Raw genomic sequence first — 22,614 nt, 5'->3', positions numbered from 1 at the left:
ATGCAAATCCAGTTTCTTTGTGTTTCCCTCTGTCGCTCTTTGTCAGATCGTTGAATGACTTTTGGTTTTATAACAGTTTAGTTATTTTGAGCTGTGAAGAATCCAAAGGACACATGATGAATACGAGTCTCTGTCTTCATCTCATTGGCTGCTAAATGATCCAATACTTTCCTCAGACCTTGTCATACTTTAATTTTACACATTTGCATGTATTTATGTAATGTATGGCATTTCTTTTTTATTCTAAAAAATGCTAAGTGAAAGCATTCTTAATCCATAAGTGTCTGATGCTGTTATCTCTCTGGTCGGTGGATTCATCCATTGCTCAGTCGTCCTTCTCTTTCTTACTCACTATATCACTCTGCCAGTGTGTGTGTCCCTCTGGCTGTTTATATTCAGATACATGTCTGTGAGTATGTGTCTGTGTGTGTCTGTGTGTGTCTGTGTGTGTCTGTCTGTGTGTGAGAGGATGGTGTGAGGTCTGAGAGGCCGCAGAGCCCCCGGCTGAGAAGATGGACAACCACTTGTCAACTTCTTTTCATCCACACGCACTGAAACACTCACACACACACACAGGCAGGCAAACACCTGCTAGCACGTACACACACATAGACACACACAGACACACACAGACACACACCACACTTGTTTTCTCCACAGCGCCCCAGGGAAGCGAGAAGGCTTTCAAGGCGACTCTGGAACCTTCAGTCAGCCAGAAAAAAAGGATTTTCTTTTTGGCACATCTCAAACTGATGCTGTTATTTGTGTGCATGTGTGTGTGTGCATGTGTGTGTGTGTATGTGTGTGCATGTGTGTGCGTTTAAAATAGAAAGGACACATAAAGGAGGAGAGAAAAGACTCTTATTAAAACAGAAAAGACAAGTGGACTTCTCACTTGAGTCCCAATCAGCTGCTGCACTGAACTAAATCATCTGTGTCCCCGTGTTCGGCTGAAGTATTACCCATGATGCATTAGAATGTGCTGTTCAGTCCATAAAGCCGCCATAAGGCTCTCGGGGGGGCTTCAGAGAGGAGCCCCCCCGAGAGCCCTCAGCCCGGCACGGTGACAGACGGCTGTTATTAAACAGCACGGAGCCATTAGGTTCTGATAAGAGACACTTTGTCCAGGTGCCTGAGCCTTTGAGGAGTGAAACACACGTCGCCCTCTGTCAGTTTGTCACTTCACCTCTTTTCTTTGCCGATGTTTCTTATTTTAGTCTCTTTGTTGTCACCAATTTACTGACGTTACTTCTCTTTCTCTCTTTCTCTCTCTTTCCTCTGCAGGGAGATGAAGTTCTGACTGTCATCAAGACGAAGGCTCAGTGGCCGGCCTGGCAGCCGCTCAACCTGTGAGTATCACTCAGCGTCACATTCATGAAAGGAGAAAACACTCCTGAGAGAGATGCGACAGAAATATTCAGTCCGTCGATAAGAAGAACAGCTTTTTTATTCCTCAGGCAAATTTAAATTTAACATATTAACTGTTAAAGGTTTAAAGAAACGTAAGTCTTTGCAAAATTACACAACAAATTCACAAAATGAATACAACCTAACCAAACTACAATAATTTAACACTAAATAGCAGTTTCAGTGCATAATATAGCAAAATACTCATAATACTACTAATAATATCATATATATATTATCAATATGTTGTTATTACCAACTGTTTGTTCATGTTTTCAACAGTATTGTGTCCAAGTCCATGAGACTGTGTGTAGCTGCTGGAATAAAAGCTCCATCTTTAGTTTAAGAAACTGTTTATAAAGCTGAAAGTGTTTTTTGTCACTTCATGAAAACTGAGTCTCATAAAACACTTTGTCATCTTTGTGTCTGTTGAGAAGCTTCCTGTTGGTTGAAGCCAAGGTTGTTATATCATCAGTTTGCTCTGAATCAAACAAAGACATTCAGAACTCTTGTTAAATTATCTGTATGTTATAAAAAAACCTTGTTTCCATCATTCAGGACATTCAATATTAAACAAAGCGTATTCAATTTCTCTGTTAATGAAAAACCTGTGATAAAGAATCACCATGTTTTCATCTTCCCTCTGCACAGCATCAACTCACCATTAACTAGCACTAACGTTTAAAAAGGGTTTTAATTTGTGACCCAATTATCAATATACAACTGTTGTATGAATATTGATATAAGTACATTGTATTGTTTCGTGATGCTGTCTTTTCAAAAGCCTCTTAAAGCCTCACTGACGTGTCTGAACACTCTCTGGCATCGTGTGCACACTTTGGAATTGGTTCAAGAGCAATTAGAAACCTATCACAATTCTAGCCCTCAGCACAGAGTGGGTACACACACACACACACACACACACACACAGACACACAAAAACACACACAGACACACTAATGCACTGTATCTTTCACCAAACATCTGCTTAATTGCCCCTCCTAGCGTTTTCTGTCATTTGCAATATATTGTGCCACTATTATTTTTACTAATGAGAACATTTACACTTACATGTTTCCCCCACACAGACACACACAGACACACACACACACACACAGACACACACACACACACACACAGACACACACACACACAGACACACACAGACACACACACACACACACACACACACACACACACACACACACACACACTGTGAGTGTGAGAAATGAGCTCATTTGGTTCAATTTTTGCCAGCAAAGTTGTCAAAGTTGTTGTAGAAAAGTTGTTTTCGTGTGGAAGTCGTTATTAAGATGCCAGAGATGTTTTTCCAGCAAAAAACCCCCCCCCTCCAATTTATCCGGTTATTACACTGAGCAGGTTTCAGACATGCAAAGACAATTCCTCATTATGAGCTATTTTCTGCCTCTAATTGGAGATTTCGGAGCTTTAATTATTCAGCCATTAGCAGAGTTAGTCATGGGTCAGAGGTCAGAGGTCATGACATCACAACTTGCCATTGTTAAAGTAATTCATCGAAAAAGGAAACGCTAAGAGAATGTAAGTGAATCTGAAAACAATTCTACTGGGATGAGGATGTTAAAAACACATCTTATCTGTGCTCTTTGTTTCTTCCTCTCTCTCTTTCCTGACTCGCCCGCTCACCAGGCGAGCAGCTCCGTCGGCAGAGTTCTCCGTGGACCGCTCCCGCCACCTGATGTCCTTCCTCACCATGCTGGGGCCCAGCCCGGACTGGAACGTGGGCCTGTCGGGGGAGGACCTCTGCACCAAGGACTGTGGCTGGGTGCAGAGGCTGGAGGCGGAGCTTATCCCCTGGGACGCAGGCACGGACGGAGGCGTCACATACGAGGTAGAATCAGAATCAGAATCAGAATCAGAATCAGAATCAGAATCAGAATCAGAATCAGAATCAGAATCAGAAACAGAATCAGAAACAGAATCAGAATCAGAATTATAATCAGAATCAGAAGGTATTTATTGCCAAGGAGGTTAACACCTACCTGGAATTTGCTCTGGTTATTGGTGCATACAATGAAAATAGAAACATAAAAACACAATAAGTACACCACACATAAGAAAAACAATAAAAAACAATATATGTTTACTAGGGTTGCAAAATTCCAGGAATATTCAAAGTTGTAAACTTTCCATGGGAATTAACGTGAATTAACGTGAATATACGTGAATTAACGGGAATAAACTGGAAAAGTTGTGGGTAATTTATTCTAACTGTATTTACCTTGTCATATAAAGACACAAATATAAACATTTTGTTTTGTAATAACATTTATTTGAGCCCTGAAGAAACTTTGGGCACTTGCCATACGCAAAATTTAACAGAAACTTTCCGCCCCTTTGCAACCCTAATGTTTACTCACTATTTACTTCTTATTTACTCACTTTTTCTAATATTTATACAAAGTAACATTTATTTAGACATAAACATATCTATATAAAAATATATAAAAGATAAAAGATATAAAAAGTGAAGTAAAAAGTGAAATGCAAAATGCAAAACAGTAGAACAGTGTCCAGTTGCAATATGCAATGTAATGCAGTATAATATAATATAATATAATATAATATAATATGTGTTAATTTTACACATCCTTGAGGTGTGGGGGCGGAATAAAAGTCCAAATCAGGTAGTTAACCCTTATTGTCCTGATCGGTTTGAATGTTGTAGAAACGTTATCAGACTATAAAGGGATAGTTCACCCAAACATTTTAATTCAGTCATTATCTACTTGCCACTTTAATGGAGTAGGTGGATAATGGACTCCACCTACACTTGAGTCCAATGGAGGTGGACTCAAGTGTTTTGAGTCCACAAAACACTTGTGGAGTCTCGGAGGTAAACAGTGCTGAATCCAAATCCAATACAACTGAAGTAACTGGTAATCGATTGGATCCCAGCATCACAGCCGACTTCCACCTGTTTGTATTTTCCCTTCATGCTCGGTATGAAAGGTGCTCATCCATATTCACCTCCTGTTTGCAGACTACAGCAATTTATTTATAGTTTACAAGCTCATGAATAAGCAAGGAGCTTGTATCCGGCTGAGGGGAGACTGGGGTAAATAACCGTCAGATAAAAGGCTCCAACACAAAAGCAGACAGCGCCTCTTTAATACGTTTCTACTTTGGAACTCAAGAGAAATGTCCTGTAAAGATACAAACACTTTCACCATGTCATCACCTCGATTTGAGACCCACCGTTTTAAAAACCTTGAAGCCTGAGATGTTCTTTCACTCTTTCTTCCTGGAAAGTGTCCTTCTAAAAATAAAACATCTAGTTTTTTAGGTATCGTTCACTTTATTGCAGAGCCGATATTAAATGACTGCCACCTACAGGCAGAGAAATGCCATTACCCCTCCTCCAGACTCCTCCTGTGTCCTCCTGACTCGTCCTGACTCCTCCTGACTCCTCCTGACTCCTCCTGACTCCTCCAGGCTCCTCCAGGCTCCTCCTGACTCCTCCTGAGCCCTCCTGAGTCCTCCTGAATCTTCCAGACTCCTCCTGACTCCTCCTGGCTCCTCCAGGCTCCTCCTGACTCCTCCTGACTCCTCCTGACTCCTCCAGATTCCTCTTGGAGCCTCCAGACTCCTCCTGACTCCTCCTGAAGCCTCCAGACTCCTCCTGACTCTTCCAGACTCCTCCTGACTCCTCCTGTGTCCTCCTGACTCCTCCTGACTCCTCCAGGCTCATCCTGACTCCTCCTGAAACCTCTTGACTCCTCCTGACTCCTCTTGACTCCTCCTGACTCCCCATGACTCCTCCTGACTCCTCCTGACTCCTCCTGACTCCTCCAGGCTCATCCTGACTCCTCCTGACTCCTCTTGACTCCTCCAGACTCCCCCTGACTCCTCCAGACTCCTCCTGACTCCACCTGACTCCTCCAGACTCCTCCTGACTCTTCCAGACTCCTCCTGACTCCTCCAGACTCCTCCTCACTCCTCCTCACTCCTCCTGACTCCTCCTGACTCCTCCATACTCCTCCTGACTCCTCTTGACTCCTCCTGCAGACTCCTCCTGACTCCTCCTGAAGCCTCCAGACTCCTGCAGACTCCTCCTGACTCCTCCTGACTCCTCCAGACTCCTCCTCACTCCTCCTCACTCCTCCTGACTCCTCCTGAAGCCTCCAGACTCCTGCAGACTCCTCCTGACTCCTCCTGTCTCCTCCAGACTCCTCCAGACTCTTCCTGACTCCTCTTGACTCCTCCTGCAGACTCCTCCTGACTCCTCCTGAAGCCTCCAGACTCCTGCAGACTCCTCCTGACTCCTCCTGTCTCCTCCAGACTCCTCCAGACTCTTCCTGACTCCTCCTGACTCCTCCTGACTCCTCCTGACTCCTCTTGACTCCTCCAGACTCCTCCTGACTCCTCCAGACTCCTCCTCACTCCTCCTCACTCCTCCTGACTCCTCCTGACTCCTCCTGACTCCTCCATACTCCTCCTGACTCCTCTTGACTCCTCCTGCAGACTCCTCCTGACTCCTCCTGAAGCCTCCAGACTCCTGCAGACTCCTCCTGACTCCTCCTGTCTCCTCCAGACTCCTCCAGACTCTTCCTGACTCCTCCTGACTCCTCCTGACTCCTCTTGACTCCTCCTGACTCCTCCTGACTCCTCCAGATTCCTCTTGGAGCCTCCAGACTCCTCCTGACTCCTCCTGAAGCCTCCAGACTCCTCCTGACTCTTCCAGACTCCTCCTGACTCCTCCTGTGTCCTCCTGACTCCTCCTGACTCCTCCAGGCTCATCCTGACTCCTCCTGAAACCTCTTGACTCCTCCTGACTCCTCTTGACTCCTCCTGACTCCCCATGACTCCTCTTGACTCCTCCTGACTCCTCCTGACTCCTCCTGACTCCTCCTGACTCCTCCAGGCTCATCCTGACTCCTCCTGACTCCTCTTGACTCCTCCAGACTCCTCCTCACTCCTCCTCACTCCTCCTCACTCCTCCTCACTCCTCCAGACTCCTCCTGACTCTTCCAGACTCCTCCTGACTCCTCCTGTGTCCATCTGACTCCTCCTGACTCCTCCAGGCTCATCCTGACTCCTCCTGAAACCTCTTGACTCCTCCAGACTCCCCCTGACTCCTCCAGACTCCCCCTGACTCCTCCAGACTCCTCCTGACTCCACCTGACTCCTCTTGACTCTTCCAGACTCCTCCTGACTCCTCCAGACTCCTCCTGACTCCTCCAGACTCCCCCTGACTCCTCCAGACTCCTCCTGACTCCACCTGACTCCTCTTGACTCTTCCAGACTCCTCCTGACTCTTCCAGACTCCTCCTGACTCCTCCAGACTCCTCCTCACTCCTCCTCACTCCTCCTGACTCCTCCTGACTCCTCCAGACTCCTCCTGACTCTTCCAGACTCCTCCTCACTCCTCCAGACTCCTCCTCACTCCTCCTGACTCCTCCTGACTCCTCCTGACTCCTCCTGACTCCTCCTGACTCCTGACTCATCCTTTTCATTGTGTGAAAAATCAAAGCCTCTTTTCTTTTCTTTAGTTTCTGTGTAACTTCTAATTATCTCCAACCAGGCGGAGATGTCTTCTTCTTTGTTCTCACACGAGATCTTTTCCTCCTTTTGGTCAGAGGAGAAAACTTCCCATCATCTCCCAGCAGAACAAAGAGAATAGTGGAGGTTTCTACAGCACTGACTTCACCTCCATTCTCCCTTTGTAGCCGTCGTCCTTTTGTCTAATTCAGCGACGCCGCGTATATCAAACCAGGAAGTTGGTTTCAAACTTCTTGATTTGAAAAAAACACACATTTTTTGGCTGAGAGAAGAAAGAGAATGATTCATATTTGTCACGTTTCATCAGTTCTCTCTAGGGTGGTTGCTTTTTTTTAAAGCTATGTTCAAACACTTCTATCGCACTCACCTGGAAAAACAAAGCCACATATCTCTTATTTAAGAGGTGTTTAAAAGGATATTAATAAAACATAGTGACATCAAAGGGAGAGCAGATGGCTCCTGGTTCAGGATCCTGACAGATTCTCTCCATTCCGTCGGAAAGGAGGAGAAAACCAATGCAGCTATTGTACTATTATTACTTTTTATTCATTCTGCTTGAATAGCCGCTGCCCTGCTGTTCCCCCCCCCCCCCAAGAGAAATGATGTTGTTCTCATTTGAGAAGGTTTTTCCTCACACATCCATGCTCTACACCCTTCTGTTGGATTTGTATTCTGTGACACACAAAATAAATCCCATGCCCTCAATTCCGTCTGGTTTACTTTGATTATTCTCGCCGTTCCCTCGGGTATCTCCGGTCGCCCGAACAGATGTTTTCCTCCAGGACGACGACTAATTTACCACAACGATTCGCTACACAACGCTATCGTGGGAATCGTTCTCCTTCAAATCGCGACCTGATCTTCACCTGTGGCGTCTCGTTCGCTCACGTACGTTTCACCCCTGATTGTTAAAGAGCTGTCAGATGAGTTTCACCTTTAGATTCACATTGAGAACTCGGAGGCCTCCACCCACCTGGGGAGGAGACGACTGTGGAAACCCGAAACGCCCTTGTTCTGATGAAAGAGAGATTTGATTTGATGTTCGGTGCATCGGGGGGGTTGGATTCATGTCCACCTGATGTCCCGTTCTGCTCAGAAATATTATTTATTTCCGGAAAGGTTACCAGGGGGTTTAAAGTTATTCTAGTGGCATCAGCTCTTTTAAAAATAAGATACTAAAAAGCTGAATTAATTAAATTTGGCTGCCGGGGGGCAAAGCAGCTACAAACCACTGGTGAAGGGCAGAAAGTTTAGGAAACAGCAGATTCCCGAAATATTGAAAAGACATGGGGCAACACGAGGAATCACATGGAGTCTGGTGTCCACTCCCTTTATTTGTACTTTCCTTTTTTAGCTCTGTTTTGGTCTCCACCACCACGACTGTCTAGTTGTTAGGTTCACGGCCACAAACTCAAAACAACGAGTTGAAAGAAGCTAAAAGAGAAGCGTTGCTGTGTTCCTTCATTTCCCGGTTTCACTTTCTTCCTGAGTCCTCCAGACTCCTCCTGACTCCTCCTGACTCCTCCTCTCTCCTCCAGACTCTTCCTGACTCCTCCTGACTCCTCCTCTCTCCTCCAGACTCTTCCTGACTCCTCCTGACTCCTCCTGACTGCTCCATACTCCTCCTGACTCCTCCTCTATCCTCCAGACTCTTCCTGATTCCGCGTGACTCCTCCAGACTCCTTCTGACTCCTCCTGACTCCTCCTGACTCCTCCTCTCTCCTCCTGACTCCTCCTGACTCCTCCTGACTCCTCTTGACTCCTCCTGACTCCTCCTGACTCCTCCAGACTCCTCCTGACTCCTCCTCTCTCCTCCAGACTCTTCCTTATTCTTCCTGATACTTAAAAGCCAAATTAATTAAATTTGGTTGCCTTGGGGCAAAGCAGCTACAAACCACTGGTGAAGGGCAGAAAGTTTAGGAAACAGCAGATTCCCGAAATACTGAGCAGACATAGGGCAACACGAGGAATCACATGGAGTCTGGTGTCCACTCCCTTTATTTGTACTTTCCTTTTTAAGCTTTGTTTTGGTCTCCACCACCACGACCCTCTAGCTGTTAGGTTCACGGCCACAAACTCAAAACAAGGAGCTGAAAGAAGCTAAAAGAGAAGCGTTGCTGTGTTCCTTCATTTCCCGGTTTCACTTTCTTCCTGGGACCTCCAGACTCCTCCTGACTCCTCCTGACTCCTCCATACTCCTCCTGACTCCTCCAGACTCTTCCTGATTCCACGTGACTCCTCCAGACTCCTTCTGACTCCTCCTGAGTCCTTCAGACTCCTCCTGTGTCCTCCTGACTCCTCCTGTGTCCTCTTGACTCCTCCTGACTCCTCCTGACTCCTCTTGACTCCTCCTCTCTCCTCCAGACTCTTCCTGACTCCTCCTGACTCCTCCAGACTCCTCCTGACTCCTCCTCTCTCCTCCAGACTCTTCCTTATTCTTCCTGATACTTAAAAGCCAAATTAATTAAATTTGGTTGCCTTGGGGCAAAGTGGCTACAAACCACTGGTGAAGGGCAGAAAGTTTAGGAAACAGCAGATTCACAAAATACTGAAAAGACATGCGGCAACACGAGGAATCACATGGAGTCTGGTGTCCACTCCCTTTATTTGTACTTTCCTTTTTTATCTCTGTTTTGGTCTCCACCACCACGACCCTCTAGCTGTTAGGTTCACGGCCACAAACTCAAAACAAGGAGCTGAATGAAGCTAAAGGAGAAGCGTTCCTGTGTTCATTCATCTCCCTGTTTCACTTTCTTCCAGTCGCCAAACAAGCCGTCGATCCCCCAGCAGAAGATCCGCCCACTGACCAGCTTGGACCATCCGCAGAGCCCGTTCTACGACCCCGAGGGGGGGGCAGTCACCCCTGTGGCCAGACTGGTGGTGGAACGCATCGCTAGGAAGGTAACGGGTCGTGTGTTTACGTGAGATACGGAAAATATGTGATGAAAACGAAGTCTTCTCATAAAAAAATTAACAAACTTGATCTACTTTAAGTGGGATTTGGTTGAAAGTGAATTACCGGGCCCTTAACGTTTGGTTCATGTTATAAGAAGAAGCCATCAGGTGCACATCTGTTTACATGTGTTGTCTCTGTGTGTCACAGGGGGAACAGTGTAACGTGGTCCCAGACACCATCGACGACATAGTGGCTGATATCGGACAGGAGGAGAAGGAGGAAGGTAAAGTTCTAGTCCCTGTCCTCACCTGATGTTTGTTACCTGAGTCTCGTGTGTCACACATAGGGTTGCAAAGGGGCGGAAAGTTTCCGGTAACTTTCCGGAAACTTTCCGGAAACTTTCCATGGGAAGTTTAAAATATTTTCACAGACGATTCCAATAGTTTAGCTAACTATTTATATCTCTGGCATTGCATTAGTGTTTTTTTACAAACTTTTTTCTCATCTTATTCTACAGAACAATGCCACGTGCACTCTCTCATGTGTGGAGACATTTCACCCCATCCAATGTAGAAGGAAAGGCTGTGTACATTTGCAAATACTGTGCAAAGACCTATGTTAAGAATGACACAACGATGCAGAAGCATATAGTCAAGTGCCCAAAGTTTCCTCAGGGCTCAAATCAGCCTATGACACAACAAAATGTTTATATTTATGTCTGTATATGACAAGGTAAATACAGTTAGTATAAATTACCCACAACATTTCCAGTTTATACGGGAATTAATGGCCCGTTAATTCTCGTATATTCCCATTAATTCCTGTTAATTCCAATGGAAAGTTTCCAACTTTGAATATGAATTTTGCAACCCTAGTCACACACAGACAGTGACGGGTTCAGGGTTCTGAGATGTTCGAGGACTCCCAGTGAGCTCATTAGAGTCACATCTGGTCTAACTGGAGTCTCAGGTGGGAGGTCAGACAGACAGAACACACATCTGGAAAAGACCCTGAGCAACACAACTGCGCCTGGAGCAAGTCCTGTCATTATCAAAACCCGTTTAATATTCTGAGATCCTGTCGGTCGGGACACTGCAATTCAGGAGAACTCGTGTGAGGATTCTCTGTCTGTATGTGCACGGATGTAATTTCCTCTGTAATTCCATCGGCTCTGCTTCAAACTGCCGTCGCTCTGGTGAAACTTCCAGAATCTGAAGCAGGAAGCGAGCGAGTGGCGGACGTGAAACTGGAAGAATACAAATATCTCCGGATGAGCGAGAGGAGACGAACACGTAGAAGAGGAAGATGAAGCTTTTGACAATGAAGCCTGATGCCAGTGTTGATGTCAACAAAAACACTGAGCTTCCCAAACCATTATCTACACCATGTGCTGCCCCCTGCTGTTTATACCCCTCACCGGAAGCTTCCTGTTGTTGTGAATGTGACCGATCTCCTGCTGTGTTCTTCATATTTGAAACTGAGAACAGTCTGGACTCAGTTTTCTACACATTTTCCATTTATGACTCCTGTTGTCCTTGTTTCTAAACGTTTCTCCTTCTTGGACCTCGAGCTTTTCCTACTTTCTTTTTCTTCTGATGCGATAAAAACATATTTAATGTCACAAGTTGCACAAACTCTTCCTCTCTGAGTTCGATAGAAACCCAGTTCTCACAGGGATCAGTCGAATCCTGCAGAATCCTTAACAAGGATCTCCTGCCGCCTAACAAATGTCCTCTTCAGTCAGTCATGAACCTTTTCCTTCTTTCCCTCCTCCTCCTCCTCCACCGCTCCCTCTCTTTCTCCCTCGTCCTCCCTCTCTCCCTCCTCTCTGCGTGAGATGACACTACAGAGGATCCATTCAAGCCGGTCCCTGCGGCGCTCGCTGCTTTCACTTACAGTCCAACTCCCCGTCCACCTTCCACCCCCCCCGGCTTCTCTCTCTCTTCCCTCGTTCTCCTCGACTGTCATGACACTTTATCCCAGAGAAGTGGAGCCGCTCAGGTTTTCCTCCCTGAGGCCCGATGGTATATTCCTCCTCTCCTCTCCTCTCCTCTTCTCTCTCTTTCTTCTGTGTCCGAACCCCTGAGAGAGCTTTGTTAATTGAAGCCAGACCCCCTGCTGCTTCTTGTACTGCTGCTCCCACTGGTAATTGGACCAGACATTCACACATCACACCCTTTGCTCCTTCCTCCCCCCCCCCACTGAGATGTCTCCCGTGGCCCCTCATGGTCGGCTACCTGCGCTAATCACCTTCGAATGTGATGTTAAATAATCAGTGTTGGCCCAGTCGCTCGTCCTTCAGCCCCTTATCGAGCTTAGGGGAAAGAAATAGAGAATCAAGTTGTGGAAAAGCAGATTTAACTGCCGACAATGATCTGGGTTTTCCTCCTTCAGCCACTCACCATCCCTCTGTTCTGTTTCCCTCTCTCTCTCTGCCAGACGACACACCGGAGACGTGCATCTACTCGGGCTGGTCTCCGTGGTCGGCGTGCAGCAGCGCCACGTGTGAGAAAGGTCGCCGGATGAGGCAGAGGATGCTGAAGGCTCAGCTGGACCTCAGCGTGCCGTGTCCACACACTCAGGACTTCCAGCCGTGCATGGGCCCGGGCTGCAGCCTGGAGGGTAAACACACACAAACACACACACCTTATAGACTTGTTACCATAGATCTTTAAAACATGTATATATAATGTGTACTGTGATGTCTCTGTCCAATCCAACAACATGGATCTTCTAATGTGACAAACCTTTTTCCTTAAAGTGAATGTAACTGTAAGCGTAACAAACACAAGGTTTAATTGTTGTTTTCTAAACTTTTCATAGTTTCCGTATTAGTGGGCGTTTGTTTCCCAACAACAGAGACAATCAGTGAAGCCACAAACTAATGAGCAGATTAAAGTCGAGGTTTTATCTCAGACTCGGGGACTGTGGGTGTTTCCTTCTGACTTAATCTGATGGAATCCGTCTTTGCTTCATTTGCATTTCACAGCCCGGTGGTTTCAGTTTATTCAGAAATTTTAATTGTGCTGCCGTCAGACGACAATTGAGGTTGTTGTTGTTGTTGTTGTGAAGGATTATTGTGCTCCAGGGCCGGACCTGCCTCAGCTTTGTGTGCATAAAAAACTTTGTGTTCATCCTACCTGGTTAATATGCAACTAAGATTTAATACTCAATGTTTATCATAAAATGGAACAGAAGTTGCTCTATTTTTCAAAATAAAAGCTCTGTATTTCGTCCTCAATCTAAAGCTACAAAACAAGCATTGTGCTTTTACGTTGAAGACAAATTGCTAAAGAGGGAGTGATTACTTTGACTCTCTGGGCCCCCTGGTGGCTGCCGGACGCATAGCAGCCACTTAGTGAGTTTGTCGTGTGCAGAGAAGCAGATAATAAGCAAACAAGTGTCTTCTCTCCGTGCTGTGTGTCGAGAGAGACCGAGATCCACGACATGTATCTGAGGCTGATTCGGTCACATCCACAGAATCTATCACTAAACACAGTAAATCCCTCATTTCACAGAGTCAACACTGATTGGATCCGTCCGGTTGCTTCAGTGAAACAGAAAAGATTAAAGTGGATTCGCTGCTGACGCCGAGCGGACTCCGGCATTAAAACAGGATTCGACCATGTTTGTCTTTGATTGTGTTTACAGAGTCGTGTTAATGAGAACAACAGGAGGATTGTGTCAGAATCCTTAATCAGGACACGGAGATAAAGAAACAACACAAACGTCTTTAACAATTTAATGATGTTCACAATGAATCCAAACGACAGATGGTTGGTTTTTTTAAACCTAATTGGCAACAACTTCTTTCCTGTTTCTCGTCAAAGGAGAAACTTTTCTTTCTGGTTTCAATCAAAGTCGTCAATTTCATGCTCTTTTACCGCGAGGAACAAGCACCCGGCGATCCCACAACACACACACACACACACACACACACACACACAGACACACACAGAAAAACAAACACACATCCCCAGGAGTTTGCTTTCGTCCAATTTACAGTGAAGTTGTCAGTTTGGAACAAATGCTGAGCGGCAGCAGAGTCAACGTCTGTCTTCTTCCTCCTCACTCCTCTTCCCTCGCTCTAAGGAAGTCGACCAATCAGACGAGTGAAGCTCACGCACGCACACACACACACACACACACACACACACACACACACACACACACACACACACACACACACACACACACAAATACACACACACGCACACTCACTCCACTCACTCCTGCTCCTCTTATCGATTGTCCGACAGCTACACAGAAAGCTTTTTGTTCCCGAGCACCTTCTCCTTTGTTTTCATTTAGCGCTCCGTTAGCGTTTCGGCGGGAGATTGATAATCGTGGAGTTCACGCTGCGGCCGATCGGGGGGGGGGCCGAGGCCGAGAGATGATTAATATTCCTTCGGAAACACTCCGTCTCTCTGGGGACCTCGTCCAGATACCTGTGTCTTTTATTAATGATTCACTTAGTTCGGCTTTATTAGGCCACAGCCGGTGAGCAGCGCTGCTCCTGGTGGGCGGTGGGGGGGGGGTGGGGGGGGTGGTTCAGGAGAGTCAAGTGTTGTGAGTCAAAGATAAAATCCATGGCAACGTCTCCAGGAGAAAACTAAGTGTGTGTTCTTTGAAAGCTTCCTCTTCTCACTGCTAATGGACTCTCCGCTCCGAGGCTCCGAGGCTCCGCCCCTTCACTTACATCCTCTCGGCTGCTCCGGCCTTTACTCGCCCTTGTGCACACGGAGAGAGAAAGTCCCTGAGACCAAGAGTAGAATTCTTCTCACTTTATAACGTCTGTAAACATTTACCTCAGGAGTTTATGTCTCAATCTCTGGTTTCTTCACGTCTTCTTTGATACGGCTGATTCTCATTCTGTGAATTATGATCCAATCATAGTCTAATAAACCATAAAGCAGCGTTTATATTAAGGCGTGTGATTGAAAGCTAGTGTCGTCCAATGGGTGCAGAGCAGGTGGTGATAATAAACCTATAAGTAATTTGCCTAAGACTGAAGATATAGAAGAAGAAGAATCTGGCGAGTTCCTGTGAGATTTCAATCCTCAGTGTGAAATAGTTTCCCTCAACCTTCAAGTGTGTGTGTGTGTGTGAGTGTGTTCTGAAGATTATAAGTTTAAAAATGGGTTGAATTTGTCGGTGGTGTCCAGTGAAGAGTTGAAAATCCTCTCGTGTGAAGAAGCCCTCAGGATTAAATCCGACATGGAAGTAAAAAGCAGGTTCTGGACATTGATTGGACATTTTAGTTTTAAAACTTGAATCTTGTTGTTATGGATTCCCTCTCAGAAGACGTGTTCGAAGGAGACGACAGTGAAACGGACTCACACAGTCACACTAAGTGAGCAGAAGGATCTCGAAGCCCGGCGCTGGTTAAAAGTGATAAAAGACTTTGTGGACCTTGTTAGGAGAAGCTGCAGCTGATGCACAGCCGGGTCACACATATTGACTCTTCCTCCCTCGGGCTCACGCTGGGAAGACGAGCGTCCCCGCGGCTGCTTGACTTATTAAGAGACGGCCGAGGCAGTGAAACGGCAGCTTCCACTTTGAGATGACTGAGGAGAGGAAGGTGCTGGAGAGAGTTCAGGGTGAAGGGAGAGGGTCTGAGGACCAGAGGAGGCGGGTCCAGAGACTCCTGTCAATCATCTGAGGCTGAAAAACTGAAGATCTTAAAGGGGTCATAACATTCCCATTTTACCAAAGTTGATATGGTTCCTTGGGGTCTTAATTAAATGTCTGAAACATATTTTTGTCAAAATACCACAAGGATCATTTAAAACAGAACCCTTTTTTACCCTGTCTAAAGAAGCCCTCCTCAGATTGACCTGTTTTGAGTGCCCCGCCCCCAATGCTAATGCTAATGCTAGCTCCACCGTCTCTCCCCGGAGCCGGTGAGATGATGGTGATGGTGGTCCAAGGCCATGTAGTGTTAAAAAGACGTGATCTTTTATCCTTTAAGAGAAGTAGAGCCGAACTCGGTTTGCTCAAATCAAGTATTTATTTAGAAAGCAATGAACAGGGAACATCCGGCGCCTGTCTATTTTATAACAGTAGATCTTCGTTCCTCCTCCTCGGAAGTGCGCAGGCGTAATCCATCCCCCTGGCATTTGGAATACGGAAGTAGAACAGGGAGACACTCCCAATGGCGCTATAGTTGCTCGGCAACCTGTTTACTTCATAAAAGTCCTTGAACCACAGATGCAATGTGGGGCAAAATTGTTGTCCAGCGAAGCAAAGAATATTATGTTTCAGCTATATCAACACAAACCTGACTGTGTTAACGTTCGGATCCTCGAAACCAAAGCAATGAAACAGAATTAAAGTCAACAGCGTCACTCTGTCTGACCTCCTATCAAGACAGCTGTGAGACAGACCATCAATATGACGCACATACAATTCCAACTAGTTACAAGATTGAACATTCTGAGAATCAAAAGGTTATTGCCAATATTCTGTATGAAGTTGTTTTTTTCCAGAGTTTTCGGGACTGTAGACAAGCTAGACACCCAAATTAACATGTAGAAGAACTACAAAAGTGGAATTTTCATTGTATGTCCCCTTTAAAGTCCCTGTTGTTTCAAAGCTTTCGACAAGAGAGAAATTTGAATTTAAAATGTTACATCTTGAGATGTTCCTGTCCTGGTATCTGTTGCTGATGTCCTGCTTCTGTCCTCTCCTGGTGGACAGAGCCGTCCACGTGCATGATGTCGGAGTGGATCAGCTGGTCGTCCTGCAGCCTGTCTTGTGGGATGGGGATGAGATCCAGAGAGCGATACGTCAAACAGTATCCTGAAGACGGCTCGCTCTGCCAGCTCCACACCGAGGAGACGGACAAGTGCGTGGTCAACGAGGAGTGCTGTGAGTCCTGGTTGATGCTGTATATTACAATATCTATAACTGCAAGACTAGAAAAGTGTTTGGGTGAAGTTGGCCTTTGACCTTTTGGATTTAAAATGTTATCACATATTATTTTATCATTTTCCTTAGCGTTGGTGTTTTTATTTCATTCACAAGCAAACAGAGACAAACTCCGAAGAATCTTCTAAATTTGTGTCCTTTCAGAAGTCATAATAATTAGCTGTAACATTTTTATCCAAACAGTGTAATATATCTACAAACTGTTTAATGAGTGTTAGGGTTAGTTGTGTTTAGATCTGGAATAGAGAGCATTTTTGTTTTTCTTCTGAAATCTCCTCTTTATTTGGAGAAGATATTAGAATTTCCATAACTGCAAGATTAGAAAAGTCTTTTGGTGAAGTTGGCCTTTGACTTTTTGGATTTAAAATGTTATCACATCATTATTTTATCATTTTCCCTTGCCGTTGGTGTTTTTATTTCATTGAAAAGCAAACAGAGATGAACTCCCAGGAATCTGCAGTTTTCTAAATTTGTGTCCTTTCAGAAGTCATAATAATTAGCTGTGACATTTTTATCCAAACAGTGTAATATACCTACACACTGTTTAATGAGTGTTAGGGTTAGTTGTGTTTAGATCTGGAATAGAGTGTATTTTAATTTTTCTTCTGAAATTTCCTCTTTATTTGGAGCCTTTTGACTTATAAGATTTCAGAATATTCATAACTGCAAGACTAGAAAAGTGTTTTGGTGAAGTTGGCCTTTGACCTTTTGGATTTAAAATGTTATCACATCAATATTTTATCATTTTCCTTGCCGTTGGTGTTTTTATTTCATTCAAAAGCAAACAGAGACAAACTCAGAAGAATCTGCAGTTTTCTAAATTTGTGTCATTTCAGAAGTCATAATAATTAGCTGTAACATTTTTATCCAAACAGTGTTATATATCTACAAACTGTTTAATGAGTATTACGGTTAGTTGTGTTTAGATCTGGAATAGAGAGCATTTTTGTTTTTCTTCTGGAATCTTTTCCTTATTTGGAGCCTTTTGACTTATAAGATTTCAGAATATTCATAACTACAAGACTAGAAAAGTGTTTTGGTGAAGTTGGCCGTTGACCTTTTGGATTTAAAATGTTATCACATCATTTTTTTATCATTCTCCTTGCCATTGGTGTTTTTATTTCATTAAAAGCAAACAGAGATGAACTCCCAGGAATCTGCAGTTTTCTAAATAACCTGGATCTCTGTCATTTTAATTAGAAGTGACATTTTCATCCAAACTGTGTAATGTACCAGTTACAGTTAGTTTTTGTTTAGATCTTAGATATTAGAATATTTATAAGTGCAAGTCACGAGAGTTTAAATAAAAAAATACAGTTTTTACAATATTTTGACATTGATAATGACTAGAAAAGTATTTTGGTGAAGTTGGCCTTTGACCTTTTGGATTTAAAATGTTATCACATCATTATTTTATCATTTTCCTTGACGTTGGAAGTAACTAACTGACTCTCCCTCAGCTCCCAGCAGCTGTGTGGTGACGGAGTGGGCGGAGTGGGATCCCTGCAGCATCACCTGTGGGATCGGCATGAGGAGACGTGAGCGCATGGTGAAGATGCCTCCGATCGACGGATCCATGTGTAAAACCGAAGTGGCCGAGGTGGAGAAGTGCATGATGCCCGAGTGCCGTGAGTCAGCAACACTTTATCTCTTCATGCATTTAGTTAGGGGTTAGTTACAGATGTATTAACTTGTGTGTTTTTGTGTTTGTGCAGACACCATCCCGTGCATGACGTCCCCCTGGTCGGACTGGAGCGGCTGCAGCGTGACGTGTGGCCGCGGCGTGCGAACCCGACAGAGGATGATGAAGTCGGATCCCGCCGAGTGCACGGAGGAGCTGGAGCAGACGGAGAAGTGCATGTTGCCCGAGTGTCGTGAGTGAAACTTCTGTCGCTGTGTTGAAGTGAATTTCTGTTTTTTTTTGCTGTTGATGCTATGACACGTCCTCCCTCCCTCTCTCTCTCCCTCCCCCCCTTCAGCCCAGGACTGCATGGTGTCCGAGTGGTCCGAGTGGTCCGAGTGCAACAAGTCCTGCGGGAAAGGTCACACCATCCGGACCCGCATGGTCAAACTGGAGCCGCAGTTCGGAGGCAGCGCCTGTCCCGAGAGCATCCAGAGGAAGAAGTGCAAGATCAGGAAGTGCCGGACAAAAAAAACGAAGGAGGAGAGAGGAGGAGGTGGAGGTGGAGGTGGAGGAGGAGGTGGAGGAGGAGGAGGTGGAGCAGGAGGTGGACAGAGGAGGAGGCGGGGGAAACAGGGTAGAGAAGCAGCACTGGAGGAGCAGCCAGGTGAGTGTTTAAAGTCTTTTACACGACATCAACAACTCTTAAATCTTTTTTACGTGACCAGTGAGAATCCTGTTGTTTTTTCTACTGTAGAAAAGTTAAGTTGGACAGAACTTTGTGGCCTGAGCTGCACTTTAATCTCTACAGTCGATGAGAAAACTTAACGATAAATCTGAGCAATATTTGCAAATAAAAACTTGAATTTGAAGCAGAATATCCAAACACTTTTCTCCTCCACTTAAAATTGCAGCGATGGTTTCAGTCTAATTGTTCTTGGTTCTTCAGAAAATAATCTTTCAGATCTGTCTCCAGTCAAACAGCATCACCTCCCTCCCCTTCGTGTTCCCACTGTTCCCACAGGGTGCAGGATGCAGCCGTGGACCAGCTGGTCGGACTGTTCCAAACCCTGCGGCGGGGGGATCCAGGAGCACTTCATGATGGCGAAGAAAAGAACAAAGGGCGCTGTGGCGTCCAGCTGTAAGGACCGGAAGGAGATCCGTGCCTGTAACGTTCATCCCTGCTAGGGGGCACTACTGAGCTAACAGAGGAGTTGAATACTCAAGATATGATGATGGGGTTATGCTTGCAGGGGTTTGAGAGAAGAAGAGAAGGAGTGTGAGGGAGGAGGTGAAGACAGAGAAGAGGAGGATGCTGTTTAGTGAAGCCATTGTAGACAGTTAGTGAAACAGGGCTTTTTACTTTAGACCACGACGGGAGAATGAGAGACTTGAGTCTGAGTCCTGCAAAAAAAAAAACTAAAACCATCTGAAATGGAAACTGAGGAGAAAAATCCACTTCAGTGATTTTCACTTTTCATTTGGATCCACAGGGACAGAAAAAAGGCTCATGTTCTCACAGGAACTTTAGGTTTTTAAAATAAACTTGTGTTTTTCTTCAGTTTATCTTTCCTCAAGTGTGTCCACAAAGTTTTTAGTGAATCTAAAAGTTCTGCAAAGCTAAAAAAAGCCTAAACATTTGAGCATGTAAACCTTTTAACACTAATTAAAATCAACCTGAATATGAGCAGAATATGTCTCTTTTAGTTCCTTAGCAACTGGATCAGCTTATTGGTTTTAAATTTAGTTTTGAAACAGATGTACGACGAGAGGTTCCAGAAAAAATAAATAAAAAACATTCCTGGTTTAATTTCAAAGACAAATTAAATCAAACCAAACTGAACATTTGGATTCTTCCTACTTGTCTTTATTTTTTCTGCAGGACCTAGACCCCGGTGTCTCTTCAGTCTTATGGATGTACTGTATATCTAATATCTAACCAACACTTATAAATGACACTTGTACGTAATTTACGAAAAACTCTTTCCCTAATAAACGGACACATTTAAATGGAGATGTTTTATACTGTTGAATTTAGTCTTTATATCCTGTGCTGCTGTTTCTCTGTGGTTTCAGCTGGTGTAGCATTAAACCTGCGATAGCTCTGCGTCCGTCAGAAGATCTTACGTTAGCATGTGTGGAATGAAAACAGATTATTTTGGGTTAGTCGGCTGTAGATGTTGTGAAACAGAGACGTGACTGTATCTAACACCAACAGACCATAATGTGTCTGTGGGACAGATTAATACAGATGACTGTTACCGGGGCCTTGGTTCAAACTCACATCACCTTCATGGGTAGTTTTGTTTTTATTCACGTTCTCCATCATGATCTGTTGAATCTGTTTTTATCATGAAAACTCATCAGTTTAAATCGTAGTTTGTTTCTGTTGTCGTTAAAGTTTCATCAGGAGAATTCTCTGTAGATGTTTTTCTTTCATTCTCTCACTTTTCACTTCTCTTTCTTTTGTTTCTTTGCTTCTGTATCATGTGACTATTTTGTAAGAAACCACCTTTACAATAAAAACGATGTAAATGTGAAGAGCTGGATCTGGTTTTGGTTTCATGTGTTTGACTCTCGCCTGTTTCCACGTGTTTGAATCTGCAGTTTCCTCAGACACAAGTTCATTATCTTTATTCCACAGTTTGTTCAGTAGCTTGATGCTCATTGGCTCAAATGATCTGAGTCCTGTTGGTTCAGGAATCGAACCCTGAACCGTTTTCTCCATGTTAAAGCTTGTATGTGGTGAAAAGAGGAAAGAGCTTCGTCTCTGATTGTGACTCAGAGATCACTCACACAGTGTTGCTGTCGTCTCTAGAAATATTAACTATTTTATGCAGTTTATTAAAATACTATATATCTAAAATAAATATTACAATAATGATTTTGCATTAATTCCTGTTTGCTCATGACTGGATGAGCACTTACAGTTTACCTCCACTAGATGGAGATAGAGGATAGGGCGAGCCTGGGAAAATAAACAGCAGCCAAACTTGTATCTTGTATTTTCAATATTAAAATATTATATAGGTTAAATATCATAGGGTCAAATATTATTACAGCTTTTTTTCTGCATCAATTTTTACCCTGGACATGAATTATTGCTTTAGTTTTGATTTACTGTCATTTTAACCATCCAGAGATCTGACATTCTTCTTTTCAGTCAATAACAAAAGTGACTTGTTTGGGTCTAGTTTAGGTTTTAAGTCCTCCATGTTAGTGGATGGGACATGGGCCAAATCAAAAAGTTAAGTTTTTTTTTGTGGCTGTGGCTCAGGTGAGAGCGGTCGTCTTCTTACCAGAAGGTTGAAGGTTTGAAGTTTCCTTGGGCAAGATACAAAGCTGCAGCTCCATCAAGTGTTCGCTCTGACTCCGGCTCCAAATATTCAAGATGGCAGCGTTTGATTGGGAATATTTAGGCTTCATTTCTGGACAGTTGGAAGAAGTAAAGACGTGTCGTCCATCTTTATTTTCAGTTCATACACGTGCATGTTCACTGGCGTTCCCCCCCACCCTCACCTCCCTGTATGTATATATAATGGAACAGTGTAATTCTCTGAGCCTCCAGGTGAACTCAGCCTCCACATCACGGCTCATGAATAATAAAAACCTGATGAAGACGTCCAGTTGCTTTTTATCGGCTCCTGATCAATATTGAATGATGTTTTGCTGCAGCTGCTTCGTGGGTTTCAGCCTCGAACACTGAGAGCAACAGTTACATTACAAACACCACAATTACAAAGGTCACATTGTTTTGTTCCAACATGTAAATCTGCCTCTAATATCATTTATTATACAACTCTTTGTGAATTTGTAAATCATCACAAATAAAACTAAACTAAATTTCTGGACTAAAATCTTTTCCCTGTTTGGATTAATGAATAATTCACATTTATAAATGATAGAAATCCTCAAATAAATAAATGTTTCACTCGAATGAGTCTGAAACTCAAACACATCAGACCTGAGGCTGAAGGATGAACTCTCATGAGGCCCGTTAGTTTTACATCTGAGACCAAATGTTCTTCTGCAGCTCAGTTTAGGTTCCAGTGGGGCGACACACAAACACACACACACACACACACACACACACACACACACACATACACACACACACACACACACACACACACACACCTGCACCAGACACAGATGTTTATTGGCTCTAAAAGGATTCTCAGTTTTTGACGAGCATGAATTTACAGCAGCAACGTGTGAA

The 22,614-nt window shown here is 44.3% G+C and overlaps 1 protein-coding gene across 1 annotated transcript in view; it reads left to right on the top strand.

Annotated features, from left to right (window-relative positions):
* The window catches only part of LOC133008877 (spondin-1-like), an 80,370-nt gene extending 59,434 nt beyond the window's left edge, over positions 1 to 20,936 (top strand). The window contains exons 7-16 of the mRNA XM_061076243.1: positions 1,285 to 1,349; positions 3,076 to 3,277; positions 9,709 to 9,849; positions 10,052 to 10,127; positions 12,284 to 12,466; positions 16,544 to 16,714; positions 18,235 to 18,402; positions 18,490 to 18,648; positions 18,754 to 19,062; positions 19,420 to 20,936. Of these exons, the coding sequence (XP_060932226.1) occupies positions 1,285 to 1,349; positions 3,076 to 3,277; positions 9,709 to 9,849; positions 10,052 to 10,127; positions 12,284 to 12,466; positions 16,544 to 16,714; positions 18,235 to 18,402; positions 18,490 to 18,648; positions 18,754 to 19,062; positions 19,420 to 19,583 (1,638 nt within the window). The 3' untranslated portion in view covers positions 19,584 to 20,936. The remainder of the gene's footprint in view (positions 1 to 1,284; positions 1,350 to 3,075; positions 3,278 to 9,708; positions 9,850 to 10,051; positions 10,128 to 12,283; positions 12,467 to 16,543; positions 16,715 to 18,234; positions 18,403 to 18,489; positions 18,649 to 18,753; positions 19,063 to 19,419) is intronic.
* Positions 20,937 to 22,614: the final 1,678 nt, after the last annotated feature.

Source organism: Limanda limanda, chromosome 8 (genome assembly GCF_963576545.1).
Source record: "Limanda limanda chromosome 8, fLimLim1.1, whole genome shotgun sequence".
In the NCBI taxonomy this organism is placed as follows: Eukaryota; Metazoa; Chordata; class Actinopteri; order Pleuronectiformes; family Pleuronectidae; genus Limanda; species Limanda limanda.
The sequence above is the reverse complement of the archived record's forward strand: the minus strand, read 5'-3'. Positions and strand labels throughout refer to the sequence as shown.